General features: G+C 44.7%; 1 protein-coding gene across 2 annotated transcripts in view; it reads left to right on the top strand.

The window, feature by feature from the left end:
* LOC144684710 (inactive serine protease PAMR1-like) overlaps positions 1-23,198 on the top strand; it is a 127,282-nt gene that overhangs the window by 16,592 nt on the left and 87,492 nt on the right. For both annotated transcript variants that reach the window (XM_078548842.1, XM_078548841.1), the window contains exon 3: positions 2,585-2,710. In XM_078548842.1, coding sequence (XP_078404968.1) covers positions 2,585-2,710 — 126 coding nt within the window. The remainder of the gene's footprint in view (positions 1-2,584; positions 2,711-23,198) is intronic.

The raw sequence follows: 23,198 nt of genomic DNA, 5'->3' as shown, positions 1-23,198 counted from the left end.
CTGTTTATCGCCACTGTTTCCTGTACTGAACCATCTTCATAGCCATCCTCCCTATGTCCCTTTTATTCCATGGGCTTTAACTTTGCTGGCAAGGAACTTCATCAAATGCCATTTGGAAGTCCATGTACACCATATCAACCACATTACGTTCATCATGTGTTTCTGTTACCTAATCAAAAACACATAAGTCAGTTAAACATGACTTGTCTTGAACAAATCTGTTCTGGCTTTCTTTGATTAGTCCACACTTGTCCAAGTGACTGTTAATTTTCTCTCAGATTATTGTTTCTAAAAGCTTTCCTACAATTGATGTTAAACTGGTCAGCTTGTAGTTTCTGGGTCCATTTTAATCCCTTTTTAAACGAGTGTGTAACACTTGCAATTCTCTCTATCTATGGAGGATTGGGAGATTATAGCCAGCCTCTCCACAATTTCCTCCTGTACTTCCCTCACTATTCTCAGCTGTATCTCATCTGGTCCTGCTGACTTATCAAATTTAAATATGACCATCGTTTCTAATATCTCCTTTTATCAATTTTTAGCCAGCATATTGGGCAGACTTGTCCCAGATTTGCATAAGGTGCAGTTGCGGACAGGAAAAAAGTTGTTTTACCCGCAGGCCGCAATGGTGGGTTTTCACACCATATTGTCCCAATCCCACCTCATTAATTATGCAGCCGCAGAAAGCACGCCGTCTCACTAGCAGACGGCCCCTGATTTGCCTGCCATGCAATTACCTTGCAGCTTAATCTCGCAGGGAGCCATATTTAAACTCAGCCGCGCGCACACTTCTCAATGGCTTCAGCCCAGGACTGCTCTGGTGAAGACATGGCCCCAAAACCCAAAAAGAGTGCAGCCATCCGATTCAGCGATGCATCCCTTGGACACTTTCTGGATGCCGTGGAGGCCCGCCGCATATCCCCTACCCCTGCTCTGGCCTCCTCAGGCCCTCACCACTTTGAGGCCACTTGCACAGATCAACATGTGCCTCCACATACACCCTGGTATCCCCCCCCCCCCCCAACCCCCGCAGTACAGCAGCCTCCTGCAGCCTCTTGCATTGCCTGAGACCACTTCTCCCCCTTCCAGAAGTAAGCCCTAGCTTGCAGTAATTGAAAAGCCACCCCTGCCTTAAAGCTGGTAGGTAGAGACCTGCCCATGAGCCCCCCCTAAAAGTGATGTGGTGCTGCCTGTGATGCCTGGCGCTGATGACCGTGAGTGCTGCCCAAAGCAAGGTAGGCAAACAAACCTCGAAGTCCTGAGCGAAGTGCAGTTGCCAGGTGCACGTCACCTATGTACAGTTGTGAAACACATCGGCGTGATTCCCGGATGATCCAGCATGAGGAGTGCAGGGCTTATACTGTGATGTTAAAGTATTGAAATTAGAGAAACGCGGCTTGCCATTGACAAGTGGAGCAGATGATTGCAAACTGGTTTCACGATGGTGTGGAACTGATTTTTGGCCTCGCCATATTGTCCCACTCGTCCACCATGCACCTGACGCTAATGGGGCTGGAAAATTCTGGCCTGTGTCTTAACTACCTTCTCTTTCGCTATGAATTCTGAAGTGTCTTTCTCCTTGGAAAGACAGATGTAAAGTACTAATTTAGTACCTCAGCCATGCCCCCTGCCTCCATGCATAGATCCTATTTTTGGTTCCTAATCAGCCCCACCCCTTCTCTTGCTACCGTTTTGCTATTTATAAGACTTTTGAATTCCCTTTTTAGCTGCCAGACTCTTCTCATTCTCTCTTTGCTGCTCTTATTTCCTTTTTCTCTTGTTTCCTGAACTTTCTATATTTAGCCCAATTCTCACTTGTATTATTAACTTGATATCTATCATATACACCCCTTTTTGGCCAAATCTAACTCTCGATCTCCTTTGTCATACCAGATGCAATGGTTTTTGATTGTACTTAAGCCATCTCCTCATTAAAGGCAATCCATTGTTTTGCTGGCCAAATTTTGATTCCAGTTTACCTGGGTCAATTCTGTTCTCACCCCACTGAAATTAGCTCCCTAGTCACATATTCATCTGTTCTATTGTACTATTTCTATACTCACCTGCATGTGGCCCCAGGATTAATCCAGAGTTTTAAGGTCCTGCTTGCTAGTCTCCTTTCTAGTTCCCTAAAACCTGCCTGCAGGACTTCATCCCTCTTTCTATCTATGTTGTCTCTGTAGAAAAAGAACTCCTGCTTTCTGACCTAAAGCGCTAACATGTAATCATATCTATATTGTTTTTTCTAGACCTCTCAATCATTCTCTGTCTCGGGCATCCATCATTTTAAACACCTCTATCAAAACACCCTGTAGTCTCCTCTGTTCTAATAAATAAGTCCTGAATTTCCAAACCTTTTTGTTTATATTTCCTTGCATCAGTTGGCATCTGCACTGTACTCCCACTGTTGCCTCAACATCTTTTCTATAGTGTGGAGCCCAAAATAGAACACAGGAGTCCAACTACCATCTTACTAAGATTTTACTTAGATCTCCCTATTGAATCTGAATACAAAGTTCTTCAGATGAGGTGAAAGCTGATGAAGAACACTTGCAGATTCTGAGTATTTTGTATTTTGTTACAGGGTGCGTCATCTTTGACAACTGTAAGGGATGTAACAATGGTTCATGGGGAACCTTGGATGATTTCTACGTCAAAGGATTTTACTGCTCTGAGTGCCATGCTGGCTGGTCGGGGGGAGACTGTATGAGTAAGTAATGTATTTTTGCAAATCCTTTAGCAATCACCTCCCTCAATGGCAACCTTTCTAAAGGAAGAGGACTGTGTCCAGAACTGACTGAAAGGGCTCACTGTGAATGAATAAAGAAAGCTTCTGTTTACGCGGCACTTTATCACAACTTTCTGACGCCTCTTAACGTGATTCGAATGAATTACTTTGAAGTGCGTCACTGTTAGAGGCAAACACAGCAGACAGTTTGTACAGTACAAAGCTTTACATATGATAACAGGGTGAAATTATAGTAAAAAATGTTGGAAATACACAGCAGGTCAGGAAGCATCTGTGGAGAGAGAATTGGGTGGAATTTAATGGTCATGGCATTGGGCTTGTCCATTGACTGTAGAGACAGTGGCCACCCCACTACAACCATTTCCAGGCTCTGTTGGGATTAAATCACAATTAGGCAGCACACTGGCTGGCTACATTTGGGGTTCCCAGATCTACCAGGGGCAATTTCCCGTCAGACTACCTGGTGTAGGATCGATATCCCACCTCCAAGTGCTGCTGGCCAATCAGATGCTGGCAGCTCTCCAGTGCTTACAGTGCTTACAGCATCACCGGGAGTGGTGCCCTCTAGCATACTGCAGTGGGGCCTGTTTAAAAGATTGTTGCTGGAGCCCCCGAATCAAGACAAGTGGGGCAGGATCACTGGGACCAATCAGGGAGATGTTACAGATTTCAAGCAAGCTGGTACAGAAGCAGGGAAAGGTGAGTGAGGGGGAGAGAACTAAGGAGAAGATCAGCAATAGCATGGAGGATGGATATGATTCAATGATAAAAAGGGATGATGGTGTAAGGCAAAAGGGGTGTAATGTAACAAATAGAGAAACAAAAACTGGGTCTAGTAAGGGGATGAATTGCCTATTAACCTGTATTTTTTTGGTGCTGTTCATTGAGGTGAGAGTGTTAGCCAGTACTCTCTGCTATCCTTTAAATCATGCTACAGGACCTCTCACTTCCATCTAAAACACTGGAGTGGGAGGCAGATTCTCTGCTTAATATTTCATATGAAGCATAGCATTTTCAGCAATGTTGCCCCCACTCAGTACTTCACTGATGTGCCAGTGAAATCATGTGTTCAAGCCCTGTAGAGAAGAAGTTGCATCCACAACTTTGTCAAACAGAGGCAAGAATCGCCTGGAGAGGCAATCAACTGCCCTTAATAGATAAAAGCAAAATACTGCGGAAGCTGGAAATCTGAAATAAAAACAAAAAATGCTGGAAAAACTCAGCAGGTTGACAGCATCTGTGGAGAGAAAGACAGAGTTCATGTTTCGAGCATGTATGATTCTTCTTCAGAGCTAAAGAGAAGTACAGATGTGGTGAAATGTATATAATGTTTAGGGGGGTGGAACAGGTGAAGCTGGATAGAAGGCCAGCGATAGGTGGAGGCAAAGGAGAGATTGCAAAAGATGTCATAAACAAAAGATCAAGGGGGTGTTAATGGTGGTGTTACTGGCTAAAGGAGGTGCTAATGGTGACATTAAGAGGAGAAAGCAGAAGGAGCAAGTGACAAAAGTAGGCTAAAAGGGGCGAGGGGGGTGGTGATAAAACAATGAATGAAAATGGAAATAAATTTTCAAAAAAATATTGAAAATAAGTGGAAGAATAAATAAATAAAAATTGAAAAATAAAATTGAATATTGAACAAGGGGATCAAAAAGGGGTGAGTTCATGGTCTGAAGTTGTTGAACTCAATGTTAAGTCCAGAAGGCTGTAAAGTGCTTAATCGGAAGATGAGGTGCTGTTCCTCCAGTTTGCGTTGGGCTTCACTGGAACATTGCAGCAGGCCAAGGACGGACATGTGGGCATGCGAGCAGGATGGTGTTTTGAAATGGCAAGCGACAGGAAGGTCTGGGTCATGCTTACGAACAGACCGAAGGTGTTCCGCAAAGCGGTCACCCAGTCTGCGTTTGGTCTCTCCAATGTAGGGGAGACTGCATTGGGAGCAGCGAATGCAGTAGATTAAATTGAAAGAACTTGGAACTTGAAAGCACTTAATAGAACTTGGCTGATTTTTATTCCATTGACTACAATAGCACATTCTATACTGGTCAGACAACTCACGTCCTATGATGAAGATCTGTGTATTTAATGCAATGCAGAGGCTTGTTTATTGGAAGTGCAGAGATCTCTCTGATTCCTGTGGATCCAGGGAATCCTGTGCCCAATCCTGGGTTATAAACATCTAGTCCCTAGGGGTCTCAGTTGAAACTCCTGAGGTCTTAGTCTAAAAACTTAGGAGTTTCACCATGTAATCCCTGAGGTATCAAAATCCAGTTCCAGGGTGGAGACTCAGTAAAAACTCCTGTGGGACTCAGTGTCTGATCCCCAGGATCTCAGTGTCTAATCTCTCTAGGTATGTGTTTGTTGGTCCCTGTCCCTGGCTCCTTAATGACTCTATCGCTCACTGTTAGTGACTCTTGGGCCTGGGTTTTCACAGAGCTGTGGACACTCTGCTCCTTATTCAAAATGGCACCAGACCCTGGATTAAGAAGTCCCACCCCCCATTCCATAGAATGCCCAGCCTCTGACCTGCACTTGTAGCCACCATATTTATATGGCTGATCCAGTTCAGTTTCTGCTCCATGGTAACCCCCAGGATGTTGACAATGGGGGATTCAGCAATGGTAATGCCATTGAATGTGAAAGGGAGTTGGTTAGATTCTCTTTAGTTGGAGATGGTCGTTGCCTGGCACTCGTGTGGCGCAAATGTTATTTGCACTCATCTGCCTAAGCCTGAATGTTGTCCAGGTCTTGCTACACATGGACATGGACTGCTTCAGTATCTGAGGAGTCACGAATGTTGCTGAAGATTGTGCAATCATCAACGAACATCTCCACTTCAGACCTTATGAGGGAAGGAAATCATCGATGAAGCAGCTGAAGATGGTTGGGCCTAGGCTACTACCCTAAGGAACTCCTGCAGTGATGTCCTGGAACTGAGATAATTGACCTCTGACAACCACACCCATATTCCTTTGTGCTAGGTATAACTCTCACCAGTGGAGAATTTCTCCCTGATTCCTGTTGACTTCAGTTTTGCTCAGGCTCTTTGATGCCACTCTCAGTCAAATGTTACCTTGATGTAAATGGCAGTCACTCTTATCTCGCCTCTTGAGTTCATCTCTTTTGCCCATATTTGGGCCAAGGCTGTAATGAGGTCTTGAGCTAAGTGGCCCTGTAAGAATCCAAACTGAGAAGTCAGCAGTTTATTGCTAAGTGCCACTTGATAGCACCATTGATGACCTCTTTCATCACTTTACTGATGACAAAGAGTAGACTGATGGGGAGGTAATTGGCCAGGTTGGATTTGTCCAGCTTTTGTGAACTGGATATACCTAGGCAATTTTCCACATTGCTGGGTAGATGCCAATGTTGTAACTGTACTGGAACAGCTTAGTTAGGGGTGTGGCTAGTTCTGGAGCACAAGTCTCCAGTGCTATTGCCAGAATATTGTCAGGGCCTATGGCCTTTGCAGTATACAGTGCCTTCAGCCATTTCTTAATATCACATGGAGTGAGTTGAACTGGCTGAAGACTAGCATCTGTGATGCTTGGGACCTCAGAAGGAGGTCAAGATGGATCACCCACTAAGCACCTCTTGGCTGAAGATGGTTGCAAATTCTTGAGCCTTCTCTTTTGCATTGATGATGGGAATATTTGTGGAACCTCCTCCTCCAGTTAGATGTTTAATTGTCCACCATTTCTGACTCGATTTGGCAGGACTGCAGAGCTTGGATCTGATCCGTTGATTGTGGGATTGCTTAGTTCCATCTATCATGTGCTGCTTCCGCTGTTTGGCATGTAAGTAGTTTTGTGTTGTAACTTCATCATGTTGACATCTCGTTTTTAGTTATGCCTGGTGCTGCTCCTGACATGCCCTCCTGCACTCTTCATCAAAGCAGGTTTGATCCCCCAGCTTGATGACCATGTTTGAGTGGAGTTAAGTGTCGGGCTATGAGATTACAGATTGTAGTTGAATACAATTCTGCTGTTGATGGTCCACAGCGCCTCATGGATCCCCAGTTTTGAGTTTCTAGAACTGCTCTGAATCTATCTCTTTGAGCATGGTGGTAGTGCCACACAACATGATGGAGGGTATCCTCAATGTGAAGATGGGACTCCTACCAATACTGTCATGGACAGATGTACCTGTGACTTGCAGATTGGTAGGGATGAGGTCAAGTAGGTTTTGCCCTCTTGTTGGTTCTCACCAACGTTTGCTGACTAGCAGCTATGTCCTTTAGGACTTGGCCAACTCGGTCAGTAGTGGTGCTATACCAAGCCATTCTTGGTGATGGACATTGAAGTCACCTACCCAGATTACATTCTGTGGCCTTGCCACCCTCAATTCTTCCGATTGGTGCTCAACATGAGGATTACTGATTCATCAGCTGGGGGTCATGGTGGGTAGGTTGCAATCCTTGCTCATAATTGATTTGATGTCATGAAACTTCATGGATTCTGGAGTCGATGTGGAGGATTCCCTGGGCAACTCCCTCCCACTGTCTGGGACATTGTCTGACACCTCTTAACATGATTCAAATGAGTATGACTATGTCAGGCTGTTGTTTGACTAATTCGTGGGACAGCTCTCTTACTTGTGGCACAAGCCCCCTCTGATGTTAGTAAGGAGGAGTTTGCAGGATTGACAGGGATTAGATAGATGCTGGATGGTCCGTCCAGTTTCATTCCTTTTAGACTACATAGTGGCTTGATTCAACTGAGTGGCTTGCAAGACCGTTTTGGAGGGCAGCTAAGAGTCAACCACATTGCTATGGGCCTGGAGTCACATGTAGGCCAGACCAGGTAAGGACAGCAGATTTCCTTCCCTAAAGAGTATCGGTGAACCCGATGGGTTTTAACGACAATTGACAATGGTTTCACAGATACTATTACTGACACGACCTTTTAATTCCAGTTTTTATTAATTGAATTTAAATTCCACCAGCTGCCTTGGTGGGATTTAAATCTGTGTCACAAGAGCATTAGCCTAGGTCTATGGGTTACTAGTCCAGAGACATTACTATTATGTCACTGCCTCCCCAATAGGGTGGAGGAGCATGGATTGGCATGGAGGGTATGAGGGGCCATTGAGTGAGTGGAGGAGCATGGTTTGGCATGGGTGGGGCATGGAGAGGGGTGGGGGTTGAGTGGGTGGGCAGGGTGAGGACTAGAGGGCCTAACTTCTTTTATTGCCTCCAAACTGATTTTGGGGTCGACGGGCCTGACCGCAGCATATGCCTGCCCACAACTACCACCCCACCCCAGAATGAAAATCCAGCCATTCAGGGCTGTTTCTCTAGAGGTGGGCTTGGCAAGTCGTAATATTTCCTGACTCTGAGCACCCGCCTTGGGAGTAAAAGCTTGTGCCGTGGTGATCTCACAATGCTAAATGTGTCATTCTCTCAGTGTGGAAGGTAAGGAGGCACCCCTTTCTCCCTATGAAATCTTGCCTTCTAGATTTGGATTAAATCTTACAACCTTTAACTCAGGCATTGAAGCCATACCACCCTTGATATGGTCAACCATGTCTGCTTCCCATAATCGCAGAGCTTTTGTTCTTCTTGCAGACTTGCCCATATTCATATCATTGATGCAATTTTGCTGCCACATTCTGTTGCTCCTGCTTTTTTACACATTTTACATTGGGTGTTGGGTAGTCTTGCAAACACCACTCAACTACTCCTCGTACAATATACATTCTGATCCCGCAGATCAATCATCAGGTTTACAGCAAAATGAACAGAGATGCAAACTCACCAATTTAGGCAGTTAGTATAAACTTGTCTACCCCTCTAATTCAGTTAACCTGTCACTTTATTCCCACTCCTACTAGTTAAAATAGTATTCTACTTTGACTCCCCCTAGTGAACCTGGCACTCTACTTTGATTCCCCCTAGTTAGTCTGGTACTCTACTTTCACTGGTCCCAGTTTAACTAGTACTCTACTTCCACTATCCCTAGTTAATCTGGTACTCTATTTCCACTCGGTTTAGTTAAACTCATAATCAACTTCCACTATGCCTAGTTAATGTGGTACTTTGCTCCCACTCCCCTTATTTAAAATGGTACTCTACTTTCACTGCTTCGAGCTAACAAGTACTCTACTTCCTCTCCCCTCAGTTAACCTGGTACTCTACTTCCTCTCCCCCTAGTTAATCTGGTACTCTACTCCCTCTTCCCTAGTTAATCTGGTACTCTACTCCCACTTCCCCTAGGTAATCTGGTACTCTACTTTCAGTGCCCCTAGTTAAACTGGTTCTGTACTTTCACTACCTCTTGATAATCTAATACTCTACTTACACTCCCCTGAGTTAAACTAATACTCTATTTTCACTCCCTCTTGTTAAGATGGTATGCTATTTCCACTGTCTCTAGTTAAGATGGCAATTTACCTCGACTCCCCTTAGTAAAGCTGGTACTCTTCCCCCCCTTTGACCTGGTTAATACAATCATCTGCTTCCACTTTCCCTCGTTTGTCTAGTAATCTACTTCCATTCTGCCTATTATTCCACTCTCCTTGATTAAGCTAGTACTCTTCTTCCCTCTGGCCCACTTATATGATAGTCCAATTCTACTCTGACCCAGTTAAACTGGTATTCTTTTTCCACCAGTATTTGACCCAGTTAAGGTCAAAATCTTCTTTCACTGTCCCTAGGTAAGATGGTTTTTTCTTCCACTTCCCTTTGACTCAGTTAAACTAGTATTCTTCCACTTGGGTACAGCAGTATATTGATTATGTTATTTGACTAATATACCAGAAGTCCGGACAAATAATCCGGAGTCATGAGTTCAAATCCACAATATCAGTTTCTGAATTTTAATTCCGTTTGAAATAAACCAAAAATAATTGAATAAATCTGGAATAAAAAAATGGTCGCAGTACTGGTGACTGTGAAGTTATCAGATTATCAGAAAAACCCAACTAGTTCTTTAATCTCCTTCAAGAAAGGAACTTTCTTGGTCACCCAGTCAGGCATAAATGGGGTGCCAATCTGGTAAAACTACAACAGAGGATTACATACATACTAACCAATGGAAGAAGCGTGCTAGATAGAGCTAGGTAATTCCACAACCAACTGATCAGACCAAATCTCTGCAGTCCTGCCACATCCAGTCATGAATGGTGGTGAGCAACTAACCAGAGGAGGAAGGTCCACAAACATCCCCATCCTCAACGATGGTGAAGCTGAGCTCATCTGTACAAAAGACAAGGCTGAGGTATTGGGAACTATCTTCAACCAGACCCCTCCATGTCACCCTATGCCCCCTCAGATCTCCAATACCACCTCATGGCCCCTCCATGTTCCCTCTGATACCCCCATGTACCCTCCATAGCCACTCACTCAGTATCCAATATGTACTGTCCTCAGAAGCCATGCAAAGCAGTTGAAAAAAAATTAACCTGTGACAATGTAATACAATTCTGATTCAAGCACACTGCCATTGATATTGCAAAAAAAAATTCAATTGAAAAAAAGTGAATCTTTTAAGTAGCCATTAAGTTGTGTAAAAAACAGCCATGTAAACCATATCAAAGGCAGGATATGCCATTACAAGCTCCTAAAACAATTAATCACCCCCTGAATAGTTTTTGGAACTCAGCCAAGCATTTATAATAGTTACATCTATCAAAACACTAGCTTCCCAACTCCAAAGGCTGAATTTGAAAGAACAGATGATGTCTTCTGCATTTCAAAGCAGATTGCCTGTCAGCTAGTAGAGATGGCAGGTGTTTGGAGTCTTTTTAACTTTCAAAAGCAGGGGTTGTTTTTCTCACAGTCAGACCTGTCTGTGCATTTAAATCCCAGTGCAAGGAGGGTTTTCCAAAACATTTTCCCACATTTTTGAATGCACTATGGCACTTTCTCAAATGAAAACTATACTGTAATGCATGTCAACATTTATGCAACGGTGGTCAAAGTGATGGTTCTTTGCAGGACAGAGCCATTTATGAATCACTGCTTTAAAAACACATCTACATTACGATGCAGCATCTAATATTGACATCTGAAAGTGTCAAAACATTTTACAGTTTCTTTCAGGATGTTTTCAGCTCCTCAGCAGGTTTACCTCAGTGGTTGCAAACTCTGCAGGAGATGCATTTTTTTAGGGATTCCAAAACTTGCACCAACACGCCACAACAGCATGTGGGAGGAAAGACAACTTTCCTGTGGTCCTCACAATGGGGTCCTGTGACCATGAATGCCGATTGTCATAAAAACCCATCTGGTTCACTAATGTCCTTCAGGGAAGGAATCCTGCTGTCCTTATCTGGTCTGGCCTACATGTGACTCCAGACCCACAGCAATATAGTTGACTCTTAAAAATGCCCTCTGATGAGCAATAAATGCTGGCCTAGCCAGCGACACCCACATCCCATGAATGAATAAAAAAAATACAAAGAATATACAGCACAGAAACAGCTCACCTGTAGTGCCTTACTTGAGGAGAAATAAGCTTGAATATTCTTAAATAGAATATGCATAAACAAGTCATTTGACGCAACCAAACCATGCCAGCAGTTGTTTTCCAATCATGCCTCCTCCCAGTCCCTGTTAATTGGCCAGCCAGTGTGAAATCGCGAGCGGGGGTCCTGGGCCTGCCCGTCGCCCTAAAAGTCATGGACCATCAGACTTTTAATTCCAGATTTTTATTAAATTCAAGTTTCACCATCAGCTGTGGGATTTGAACCCGGGTCCCTCAGAGCATTACCCTGGGTCTCTGGGATACCAATCCAGCAACAATACCACTATGCCACTACCTCTCCGATTCTGTAAACAAATTTGAGTTTATTTGTCCCCAGTAAAGGTGTCATTGTTGTTACAGACCATAATGGGAGGCGTGCGCAGTTAATTCTAGGCCCACTTCTCTACAGGTCGTAGCAATAGTTTAAATGTTTAACTTACCCATAAAACTCGTCAATTGTTTCCCTTTGATGTTGTTATTCCTAGCATAAAAATTACTCTAACCAGGCTTCTTTCAGTAAACACAAAATAATATTGATTTATTATAAAACAAACTGATTTTAAAAAGCAAGTTAATAAACTGGTTAACTGGTTAACATACAAGTTGTAGTTTAGAAGTGTAGTGATTTCTTTCCCCCCCTTTTTAAAAAAAAACAGACATTCGAGCCCCCATACACACATACAAACACAGAACAGGGCAAAACAAACACAGTTCCCTGCAGAGGCTGGAGTGTTGGAAATTTTCTTTTAAAATGATAAAATTCAAAGAGATCTCAACATTGTTGATCTAACAGAAGTCTGGTCACAATAGATTTAGAAGTTCTTTTAGATGGATTTTTTTGGTGAAACAGTCCTTGATGACTCTTACTTATTACAACTTTGCAAACTCTCAAAAAAAACAGATGAGTTATCCTTATGAGACGTTTCTGAGGAACGTGTAACACAAAGGTGGGGCAGAGAGAGGGAAAGAGAGACTCTTTTCCTTGCAGGCTGCTTCTAAGGCACATGCACTCACTCTGACTGAGAGTTTTAAAGACTAAGATGTTCAAAGAATGCTTCTCTTAGGTCAGGTGTTTTTAACCAATCAGCAAGTCTTTAGCCTGGCAGCAGCAGTTCTTTGTTAAATTAGATATACAAAGTAGCACTTCCATCTCCAGGTGTTCCCTGCTGGACATCTATCTTGACCAGTGGTTTCTTAAAAAAATGGCATATTCACAGCCCCAATTAATATTGCAGACTTTTAAAAATAACTCAGGAGGAAGAATGTCCAAAATTCAATGTCCTTCAAATTTTCCAAAGACAGGTTCCTCAAACTGTTCATTTGTCCCCAGTAACTGTATGTGAATTTATTTGTCCTTGGGCAGGACTTCTAGCTTGTCGGGCAGGTGCGGCGGGCAGGCCCAGGACCCCCGCCTGCGATCAGCCCCCGACCGCGATTTCACACTGGTTGGCCAATTAACGGCCAGCCAGTGTGAACCGCCTGTTGAAAGGCTCAGCGCTGCTAGGGTGGATCCCGGAGGAGAATGAGCACTGAAGTCTGCAGGGGGAGTGTGGAGTGAAAGTTCCCTGAAGGCAGAGAGCTGCCTCAGGGAACTGAAGAATTTTAAAGACAAAAATAAAGATTTTAAAATCCCTGAAAAAATTTTCAGACATAGAACTCACTCACCTGAACATATAGATAATAAAAATTCTGTCAAAACATTTTTATTTTTTAAAAAATTAATCTCAGAAATCTCATCCTGCCCATGGATGAGGTTTCCTCAAAAATCCAAAGGCTGCCTGGCTGATTCACCCGCCCGCCAATCATGAGGTTAGAATGGCAGTGAAAAATTGTTCTTAATTAGTACATTAATGGCCTTAATAGGCATCTTAATTGTCGGCGGACGCGCTGTGGACTCTCGTGTGTGCTCGCTGACCAAAATATTGCACGAGTGTGCGATAATGTCAGGATGCTCGCCTAATGCCATCGCGTGCTGTTTTACGCCCGATTGGGTCGGGTGCGCGACTGCCTGCTAGATGTAAAATTCTGCCTCTTGTAATTGTGCTGCCATTTATTTGTTCCAAGCAACCATATTCAAGTTATATTCAATTATATTGAAGTAGTCCCTTAGAAGCAGAGACAGGAGAAATTATCATGGGGAATGGGGAAATGGCAGAGGCATTGAACAATTACTTTGTGTTTGTCTTCACAGCAGAAGAAACAAGTTGCACACCAGAATTAGAAGTTAAAGAAGCTAAAAGGAGTGAGGAATTAAGATAATTAATATCAACAGAGAAAAAGTATTGGAGAAACTTAAGGGACCAAAACCTGACAAATCTCTGGGACCTGATGGCCTAAACTCTTAGGTTCTAAAGAGATATCTGCAGAGATAGTGGATGCACTGGCTGTGATTTTCCAAAATTCCTTAACTTTGGGAATGGTCCTATCAAATGGGAAATTGGTAAATGTTACACTACTTTTCAAGAAAGGAGAGAGAGAGAAAAAAGGGAACTACAGGTCAGTTAGCCTAACATCAGTCTCTGTGAAAATGCTAGAATCTATTATTAAGGAAGTCTTAACAATGCATTTAAGAAAAGTAAAGTATGATTAGAACAAGTCAACATGGTTGTACAAAAGGGAATTCTTGTTTGACGAATTTGTTAGGTATTTTTTGAGGATGTAACTAGTAGGATAGATAAAGGGAAAACGTAGTATACCTGGACTTCCAAAAGGCATTCCAATAAGGTGCCACACAAAAGGTTAATAGGAAAAATAAGGGCTCACGTAGTTGGGGGTGATATATTAGTGTGGATAAACATTTGAGTAATGGACAGGAAGCAAAGAGTGGGCATAAACAGGGCATTTCAAGTTGACAGGCTCTGACCAGTGGGTGCCAGAAGGGTCAGTGTTGGGGCCTCAGCTACTTTCAATCTATATTAATGACTTAAACAAAGAGATAAAAAAATAATGTATCTAAGTTTGCTGTTACAAAGCCAGGTGGAAAGGTATGCTGTGGAGAGAACACAGACAGGCTGCAGTGAGATATAGACAGGTTAAGTGAGTGGGCATCAGGGTGACAGATGGAGTTTTAATGTGGAGAAGTGTGAAGTTATTTACTTTCGTCATAGGGATAGAAAAGCAGAATATTCTTTGAATGGTGTGCAACTTGCAAATGTTGATGTTCTAAGAGATTTGGGTATGCTCGTACAGGGAACACAGAAAGTTAGCATGCATTTCAGGGATGTGATTTTTCTGACTTTTACTGGATTTCCATTTTTTTAGTTTTTATAGACATGCACATCCTCCAGTGCTGAGGCTAACGTGCTGTCACTCACTTTCCCACTGCTCCTTCAATCACAGACTGTTTCGCTCCCATACGTGCTGCTGATAGGTTCACTAGTGTGGTGCAGGTGAGCATATCAGCAGCAAATGTGAGAAAGAAGCAGCCTGTAATTGGAGGAGCAGTGGGAAAGTGAGTCATAGCATGTTAACCTGAGCACTGGACTGGCGGTGGAGACTGCAAGGGAGAGAGAGACAGTGGGGGGTGGGGGGGGGGGGGGGGGGGGGGGGAGAGAGACAGTGACTGCGAGGGTCAGTGAGGGAGAAAGAGACTGTGGGGATCAGTGAGGGAGAGAGACTGCAGGGGTTAGTGAAGGAGAGAGATTGTAACTGTATGCCTAGTTTGATGTTCACGACCTGTGTTAGATTCCTGGCACTAGGTAAATGCAATTAAGACAGAATTTAACCCAGCCAGTGTTTGGAGTTTACTCCCAAATTATGATAAATTACTAAATATGGTTAAATTATCTGCAAAGGGAGGGGGTTTAAACTATCGTGTATTGACAGTATATTAGATGCAAGTGGTCTAAGCTCTGCAGTCCTGCCACATCCAGTCGTGAATGGAGGCGGACAATTAAACAACTCACTGGAGGAGGCGGCCACACAAATATCCCCATCCTCAATGATTGTAGGGGGTGGTGATGTGAGTCAGTTTCACCTCTGACTTCTGAGCGATTTGAATTGCTCCCACTCCCTGGGTTCTAGACCTTGGACTTATTTGGGGGTTGTGACAAACTGCAGCAGACAACTGGTTTTGGTGCAAGAAAAACTGAGTTTATTGAAGTCACAAATTAACTTATAACATTAGGATTACACTGAGATTATACAGATTTACAAAGTACACTTAGTTAAGAATGGGGAACACACGGCATAACGAGGGAAAAATCACGCTACTAATCCCCTTACCCTTACCCCCTAAACCTAACTAAATTGAACTAGGAGAGGTCAGGGATCATGCTCACCAACCCAGGGTTCCTTGACAGTTCAAAATCCAGCCAGGTAAGCCGGTTGCAGCTTTGGGGTACGCTCTTTGTGTCCTCTGGGGCCTTCTGACCCCACGTGGCCCTGGTTTATGGAATCTGCGAAGGTTCTTCAGTTGAGTGGAGGACGCGGTTGTGCGTGGTTGATCTTCGTGGAGGGCTGTGGTTGCGGCCTTGTTGTCTTCAGTTGAGCCTGCCACACCGTGCCCCTCGCTGTGATGTTGTCTGCGGGCCTGCAAACCTCCAGATCTTCTTGCTTAAACTCTGTTTCAACCGCTCCCAACTGCTCACTGCCCTGTGTCAGCTTTCAAAACTGCTTACCCTTCTGCTAGCTGGTTTCTCCCTCTCTCTCTCTTAACAGACTGCCCAGTTATACTGTCTTTCGAATTTCTTATTGGAATCCAAATCAAGGTTAGTTCTTTGTCTGACTTTGGTGGGCTTCCCCTGGTGATTGATGTCTCGTTGTTTTTAATGGTCTAGCATGATGTTTATCATTTTCTTCCTGCCTAGTAACTAGTTTTGAACTGAAAGCCATTGTATTTGTGGAGTATTGATGGGTTCACATAATTGAATTGATGGTGCCTTCCTGCCTTAGTAGTTAGTAGCGATTATTTATGCAAGAGTTTGATGGGCTTCAGTTTCGTGTGAGGTGAAGTCTTTCTCTGGGTTGATTGTATTAAAGAGAAGAATGTGTATTCTGTCTCCTCTCATTGTTTGGTTTCAGGCAAAACAATCCACACTGTACTCAATAAGCCTGGGCATGTGCAGCCCCAGACTCCTGTCTGCAGGGTTTTACACTTAACTCAGCAGTTTAAAAGTCCAAAAGTCATATCCTTGTTGATGATATGAAAAATGTGGGAATTTTGAGAACCCTTCATGATGGAGGAGCCCAGCACATCAGTGCAAAAGATAAGGCTGAAGCATTCACAACAATCTTCAGTCAGAGATGCCGAGTGGATGGTCGATCTTGGCCTTCTCCGGAGGTCCCCAGCATCACAGAAGTCAGTCTTCAGCCAATTCGATTCACTAAATGTGCTATCAAGAAGCAGCTGAAGGCACTGGATATTTCAAAGGTTATGTGCCCTGACAATAGCCTAGCAAAAGTACTGAAGGCTTGTGCTCCAGAACTTGCTGTGCCCCTAGCCAAGCTGTTCCAGTACAGCTACAACAATGGCATCTACCCAGCATTGTGGAAAATTGCCCAGGTATGTCCTATACACAAAAGCAGGACAAATCCAATCTGTCCAATTACCACCACATTAGTTACTCTTGATCATCAGTAAAGTGATGGAAGGGGTCATCAACAGTGCTATGAAGCAGCTCTTGCTTAATAGTAACCTGCTCACTGATGCTCAGTTTGGGTTCTGCCATGGTCACTCAGCTCCTAACCTCATTGCAGGTTCAAATATGGGCAAAAGAGCTGAACTCCAGAGGTGAGGTGAGAGTGACTGGCTTTGACATCAAGGCAGCATTTGACCAAGTGTGGCATTCTGGAGCCCTATCAAATCTGGAGTCAGTGGAAATCAGGGGAAAACTCTCAGCTTGGTTGGAGTCATATTTAGCACAAAGGCAGATGGTTGTGGTTGTTGGAGGTCAATCATCTCAGTTCCAGTACATCACTGCAGGGGTTCCTCAGGGTAGTGTCCTAGGCACAACCAAGTTCATCAGTGACCTGCCTTCCATCATAATGTCAGAAGTGGGGATGTTTGCTGATTATTGCACAATGTTCAGCACCATTTGCAACAAGCAGTCCATGTCCAAATGCAGCAAAACCTGGACAATATCCTGGCAAGTAAAATTCGTGCCACACAAGTGCCAGCTAATGATCATCTCCAACAAGAGAGAATCTAACCATTGCCCCATGACATTCAATGGCATTACCATCACTGAATACCCCACTATCAACATCTTGGGGGTTACCATTGACCAGAAACTGAACTGGACTAGCCATATAACTACTGTGGCTACAAGAATAGATCAGAGGCTAGGAATTGTGGGATGAGTAACTCATCTCCTGACCCCCCCCAAAGCCTGTCCACAAGGCACAAGTCAGGAGTGTGACGGAATACTCTCCACTTGCCTGGATGAGTGCAGCTGCAACAATACTCAAGAAGTTTAACACCACCCAGGACAAAGCAGCCCACTTGATTGGCATCCCATCCCATCATTCACCCCCTCCTCCCCCGACGAACAGTGGCACATGTGTGTACCATCTACAAGATGCACTGCAGAAACTCACTAAGCCTCCTTAGACAGCATCTTCCAAACCCACAACTGCTACCATCTAGAAGGACAAGGGCAACAGATACATGGGAACACCACCACCAGGAGGTTCCGCTACTCACCAATCCTGACTTGGAAATATATCGCCGTTCCTACACTGTCGCTGGGTCAAAATCCTGGAACTCCTGACCTAACAGTACCTATACCACAGGGACTGCAGTGTTTTAAGAAGGCAGCTCACCACCTTCTCAAGAGCAATTTGGGGTGGGCAATAAATGCTGGCCTAGCCAGTGAAGCTCACATCCTGTAAATGAGTGAAAAAAATGATTGTACAGGAATTTGGTCAGCTTGAATGGTTTGCATCAAGTATGTTTTCAATTTATGGTTCATCCTTTCCAATAAGTGGTAATGATATACATATTGTATGATTAACCTCAGGATTATTTTTGTCTTCAGAAGTGCCAGGTTATTTTTTTCAAATGCTGCTGAAATAAAGCTCTAGAAAGTCCCAGCTCAAAACAAATATTTTAAAATACAGCACATATGGGAGGGGCTGCCCCCTCCCCATGCACACCCCCTGCTGGATTGCTTTACTCCCTTGCGAGGCTCACCCCATTTTCAGATTTTTTTCTTTGACCCAATCACATCCCCGGGCAGGCACTGCAAGCAATTAAAAAGGCAAATGGCATGGTGTCCTTTATTGCAAGGGGATTGGAGTACAGGAATAAAGAAGTTTTGCTACAGTTGTACAGGGCTTCGGTAAGATCACACCTGGAATATTTGTGCAGTTTTAATCTCCAAATTTAAGGAAGGATATACTTGTATTGGAAGTGGTGCAGCACAGGTTTACTAAATTGGTCACTGTGAGGAAGAGACAGTAACATGTATGCCTAGTTTGGTGTGATGTGTGAGGGCACTAAGGCCTCAAACTGCATGTTTTTATAAAGTACATACAGATATCCTCATGGCTATTTCTAAAATTTTTAAAACTGGACAAAGACCCATTCCAAAGAATTCCCATGAACATTGGAAAGATAAGCAGGGCGATCTAGATAGGAAAGACCCCCCACCCAGAAAAGAAAACACGCAGGAGGGTGTGAGAAGCCCTCCTGCAGCCTGAAAGGAGAAACCCCAGAAACCAGTGTGTTTCCATTATAGTAAAATAGGCCATTCCAGACCTGAGTGCGAAATTGCAAGAGAAGCCTGTTCGTCCCCCGAAAAATGGGTAGCGCAGCAGAGCAGGCAGAGACTCATTACAGAAACTTACTCCTTGGAGGGCATGGCATTCAGTGTGTCTGAGCTGGACAAACTCCCCAGAGAGCTACTGGAACTTTGTCCTTTCAGGAACAGTGTCTCCCTACCTGTCCCAGAATATGAGCAAGTCCGTTGTACACGGGCCACTCAATCCTTAATGTTGGAGGGAAACCTAAACCTACCCCCTGAGTCCTCCCTGAAGGCCAAAGCCCTGATCAGTGGAGTGGGAGGATGATCTGCGTTTGCACCCCATTCATAGGGTCCACCTAGAGTATGAACTTGTTTCAGGTCCTGTCATGGTAGGAATTGCCCCTGAATTATCAGTAGCAGGAATTGATTTCCTCCTCAGAGATGATTTGGCTGGAAGCAAGCAAAAGAAAAGAGGCCCACGTCAGCCAGCAGAAATCTGAAGGCAAGCAGAAAGCTGGGGAAGGCCCAGAGGCCTGAAAGAGTGAAATAGCACTTATAAACCTTGAGCAAGGGCTGCTTGAAAGTAGCAAGGCTGAAGCCAGGTCAGTAAAGTTAAAAGAGGTCCAGAAAGAAGCAGTAGAATTTAAAATAGACTCACAGGATATCCCCAGTTAAACAGGGACCAGAGAAGTCCTAGAGCAGGGAAAGACATAGTGAGGGAGATGCCCCATGTAGTCAAAGAGCCTGAAGGAAGGCAAGCTATTACACCAGGAAGGACAAAGATTAAGAAATTGCCAGAAGTATGGCTGGCTGAAATCTTCTTTCTAAATTTAAAGGGGGTCAAAGGGAGTCCCCAAACAGACAAACAGATAGGGAGTGAGATGCCTCACCCAGTTTAAAAGTCACAAAGGCGGACAGCCAGGACTATACCTTTACTTGAGGGCAGAAGTGTTCCAGACATGGAGCAAGTTAGGAGAACACCCCTTCCCAATCCAAAGGCCCCAGCTAGGAAGCCAATGATTAGTTTAGCTGACAGCTTTATAACAAATTTAACTGGGGGCCGGGAAAGATCCCAAATTGGCCGAGAAAGAATGAGGGTGATGACTGACTTGGTTGAAAAGCCACCAGGAGATACAGCTGGAGCTGACCATCAACCAGATGGCAGCAGTGTTCCAAAAGACATGGGCCAGGACTTTTCCTATGTTGGGCAGGCTGTGCGGGAGCAGGAGCAGGCGCGGAGTGGATCGTTGCCAACCAAGGCCTGCCCAGCGTCATGCGTGGCTGGTAGTGCTCAGTGCTACCTGTGCAGGTGTGGGGAGGAGGGAGAGTCAGGGACTGCGTGAAAGAGCGCAGCAATCCCCCTGAGGCATGGAGCTGCCTCAGGGAGATTGAATGTATAATAAAATCATGACAGAATCGAATTAAAAATTTATTCAGATATGTCCCCTTACATGAGTTGGGACATGTTTGTAAAGGTGGGAAAATTTATTTATTTATTTTATAAAAGCTTCAGGAAACCTCATCTTGCCCGCGGATGAGGTTTCCTGAAAAACGCGAAGGCCACTTGGGCTTTTCACCTGCCCGCCAACCTTAAAGTTGGGCGGGAAGCATTCTTGAGGGCGTTAATTAATTTCTTAACGGCCTTAATAGGCCCTTAACATTTCTGCGGGCGCGCAGCTGACTCCAGTGTGCGCCAGTTGAACGAAATATCGCAATGGCGCGCGATGATGTCAGGATGCACGCCTGATGAGATTGCGCATCATTTTATGTGTCGGGCCCACTCCCGCACGCCGACTGGAAGATTCTGCCCATGGAGCCTACTATCCAGCTGACCAGCAGCGGGATTCCAACCAGATTGGACCCCATACTGACTCATCTTAATGCAGAATCGCAAGGTGACCTGACAGGGGTGCCCACTGCATTTAAAATGATCCATAACAACCCCCGAGGCCACAACACTGCAGCCCTATCCTGTTTGGATGTGCGAGAGGCCCCTACCAGAAGGTGGTCTTCCTATCATCCAGGCCCAGAAGACTGGCCCAAATTCAGGAACAGATGCTGCCTGTTGCCGAATCAACCTAAAATACCTAGCAACAGAAACTGGAACACCCAGCTGTGCTGGCGCCTGAGCCGGACACTGAACTGGAATCCCCTAAAGAGGCCAAAGTCCCTTTAAAACATTGCACTCTCCTCACAGTCAGTCTAACCACAGTCCCTGGGTTTGAACAGCTGAACCCACAGGTTACCAATGTGGACAGGGTGAAGCTAAGCTGGACAAGAGAGGTTCAGCCCTATGATCAAAAGACCTGGCACTCACAGCGTGAGATACTCAGCATTCCCCTGCGGATAGCCCAGAGTAGCTTGACCATCACTCACCCTGAGTGCTAACCACCCTGTAAAACTCCCTGATCCTTTAGAGGACACTTAATCAGGAGTTAGACAGGCAGAGTTCTGAAACCCAAGTCTTTGCTTAGATCTGATCCCCCATCAGAGGAACATTCAGAACCCTAACCCTGAATCGATTTCCCCTAAAGACAGACTTTGAACCTTCCCAAGTCAACCTACCCGTTGCACATCCCAGGAAAGGACAATGCCCTTGCCAAAGGCCTAACCTAGATCTGAACCTCAAAAGGAAAATGCAGCAGGGTACTGCAATTGCCCCTGGTAGCTATGTGTATGATGTGTCAGTGTGAATGAGAGAATTAATGTATACTTCTTTACTTCCTTGTCTTCCTTCCTTCACAAATATAATTCATTTTTTTTTCTCTAAGGCCACGCGGACTGTGAAGGGACTAAGACCTCACACTGTATAGTTTTACAAAATACATATAAGATATCCTCGTGGCTATTTATAACAAAATTTAAAACTGGACAAAAGCCTTTTTAAATGGCTGACTCTATGTCTGTCTGCGACCCCTGAGTAAAGCGAGCTATCTGGCATTATTGAAGAAATTTGCACCTTGTTATCTCTGAAGAGACATAAACAACATTGTGAGCTGCACAGACCAAATTCAAAGAGAGCTATACAAAGGCTATCTGCAAAGGCCAACCGGAGTCTAATCGTCTGTTAGGACAAAAGTCTCTGCCACTTTCCTTTCAATTCTGAATGGCTGAGACAATTAACCATCCCTGGGACCCGGAAGGGGGATACAGACCCTTCGTCAAAGACACTGTGGACAGGTAGGAGTCATGTGACATGGACCTCTAGCTTGTATAACCAGTGATGTTGCCTTGCTATACTGCAAAACTTCAGTCTGCCATTTTACCATCTAACTAGCAGCAACACAGAAAAGGAGCTCAGCCCAGATTGAATACCTGGCCCCATCCACACTGTTTCTGCTGGAACTTCTGTACCATCACCTACAAAATTGATTTATCTCTTAATGCCTATCTCATCACGAGAAGTCAACACCACTGGAAAAGCGAATTAAACCGCACCAGTTTTTAACCCGCCAACCTCCGTGAAGGGATACCTCAATGGACTTTGATTCTGAACTGTGGACCCATGTGAAACAAAGGGCAGAATCATCCCAGATTTGCACAAAGTGCTGTGGCGGGCAGAAAAAGGACTTTTTAATCGTCGGCGCAATGGCGGCTTTTTGAACTGTATAGTCCCATTCCCGGCACCTTCTGCCTCATTAATAATGCATTCCTGGGAAAAACGCTGGATTGCTGGTGGGGCGGCCTCTGATTCGCCCACCCCATTGTCACCTCAGGCCGTCAGCCATCCAGCCGCCATATTTGAAGGATGTCCCTGCTCAAGAGCTAGCACTCTCTAAGGGATCAGAAGCTGCTGCAAAGTCATGGCTGCCAAAGGGAGAAAACATGCTGCCCCCAAATTTAGCGACGTCTCCCTTGGGTGCCTACTGGATGCAGTGGAAGTCTGCTGTGAAGTCCTCTACCCCCACTCTGGGCGAAGACCAGCAAGCAAGGTCACCAATCCAGCAGGGGATGAAGTAGCAGCGATGGTCAGTGCCAATGCCCTGCAAAAGAGGGCAGCTACTCAGTGCCAAAAGAAGATGAACGATCCCTGCTCTGTTCCGCCAGGGTAAGTCATTCTTCTCATCACTCTCCACTCGCGCACACTCAAACCCATCACGCGTCCACAGGGATTTCATTCACTGCCAGTTCAAGTGCCATCGCCATTCACCCTCTCACAAACACTTTCATATGCCCTGCGGATCATGTCCTCATCCCATCCATGGCGCCATACCCCAGCCGCACATGCTAGGCATCCTTCTCAACTGGCCTGACAGGCACCCTGCTTACACTCTCTCCATCTGTCTTCATGCAGGACAA

This window comes from Cetorhinus maximus, chromosome 9 (genome assembly GCF_964194155.1).
Source record: "Cetorhinus maximus chromosome 9, sCetMax3.hap1.1, whole genome shotgun sequence".
Classification (NCBI taxonomy): domain Eukaryota; kingdom Metazoa; phylum Chordata; class Chondrichthyes; order Lamniformes; family Cetorhinidae; genus Cetorhinus; species Cetorhinus maximus.
Note: the sequence above shows the minus strand (reverse complement) of the source record. Positions and strands in the feature narration are given on the sequence as shown.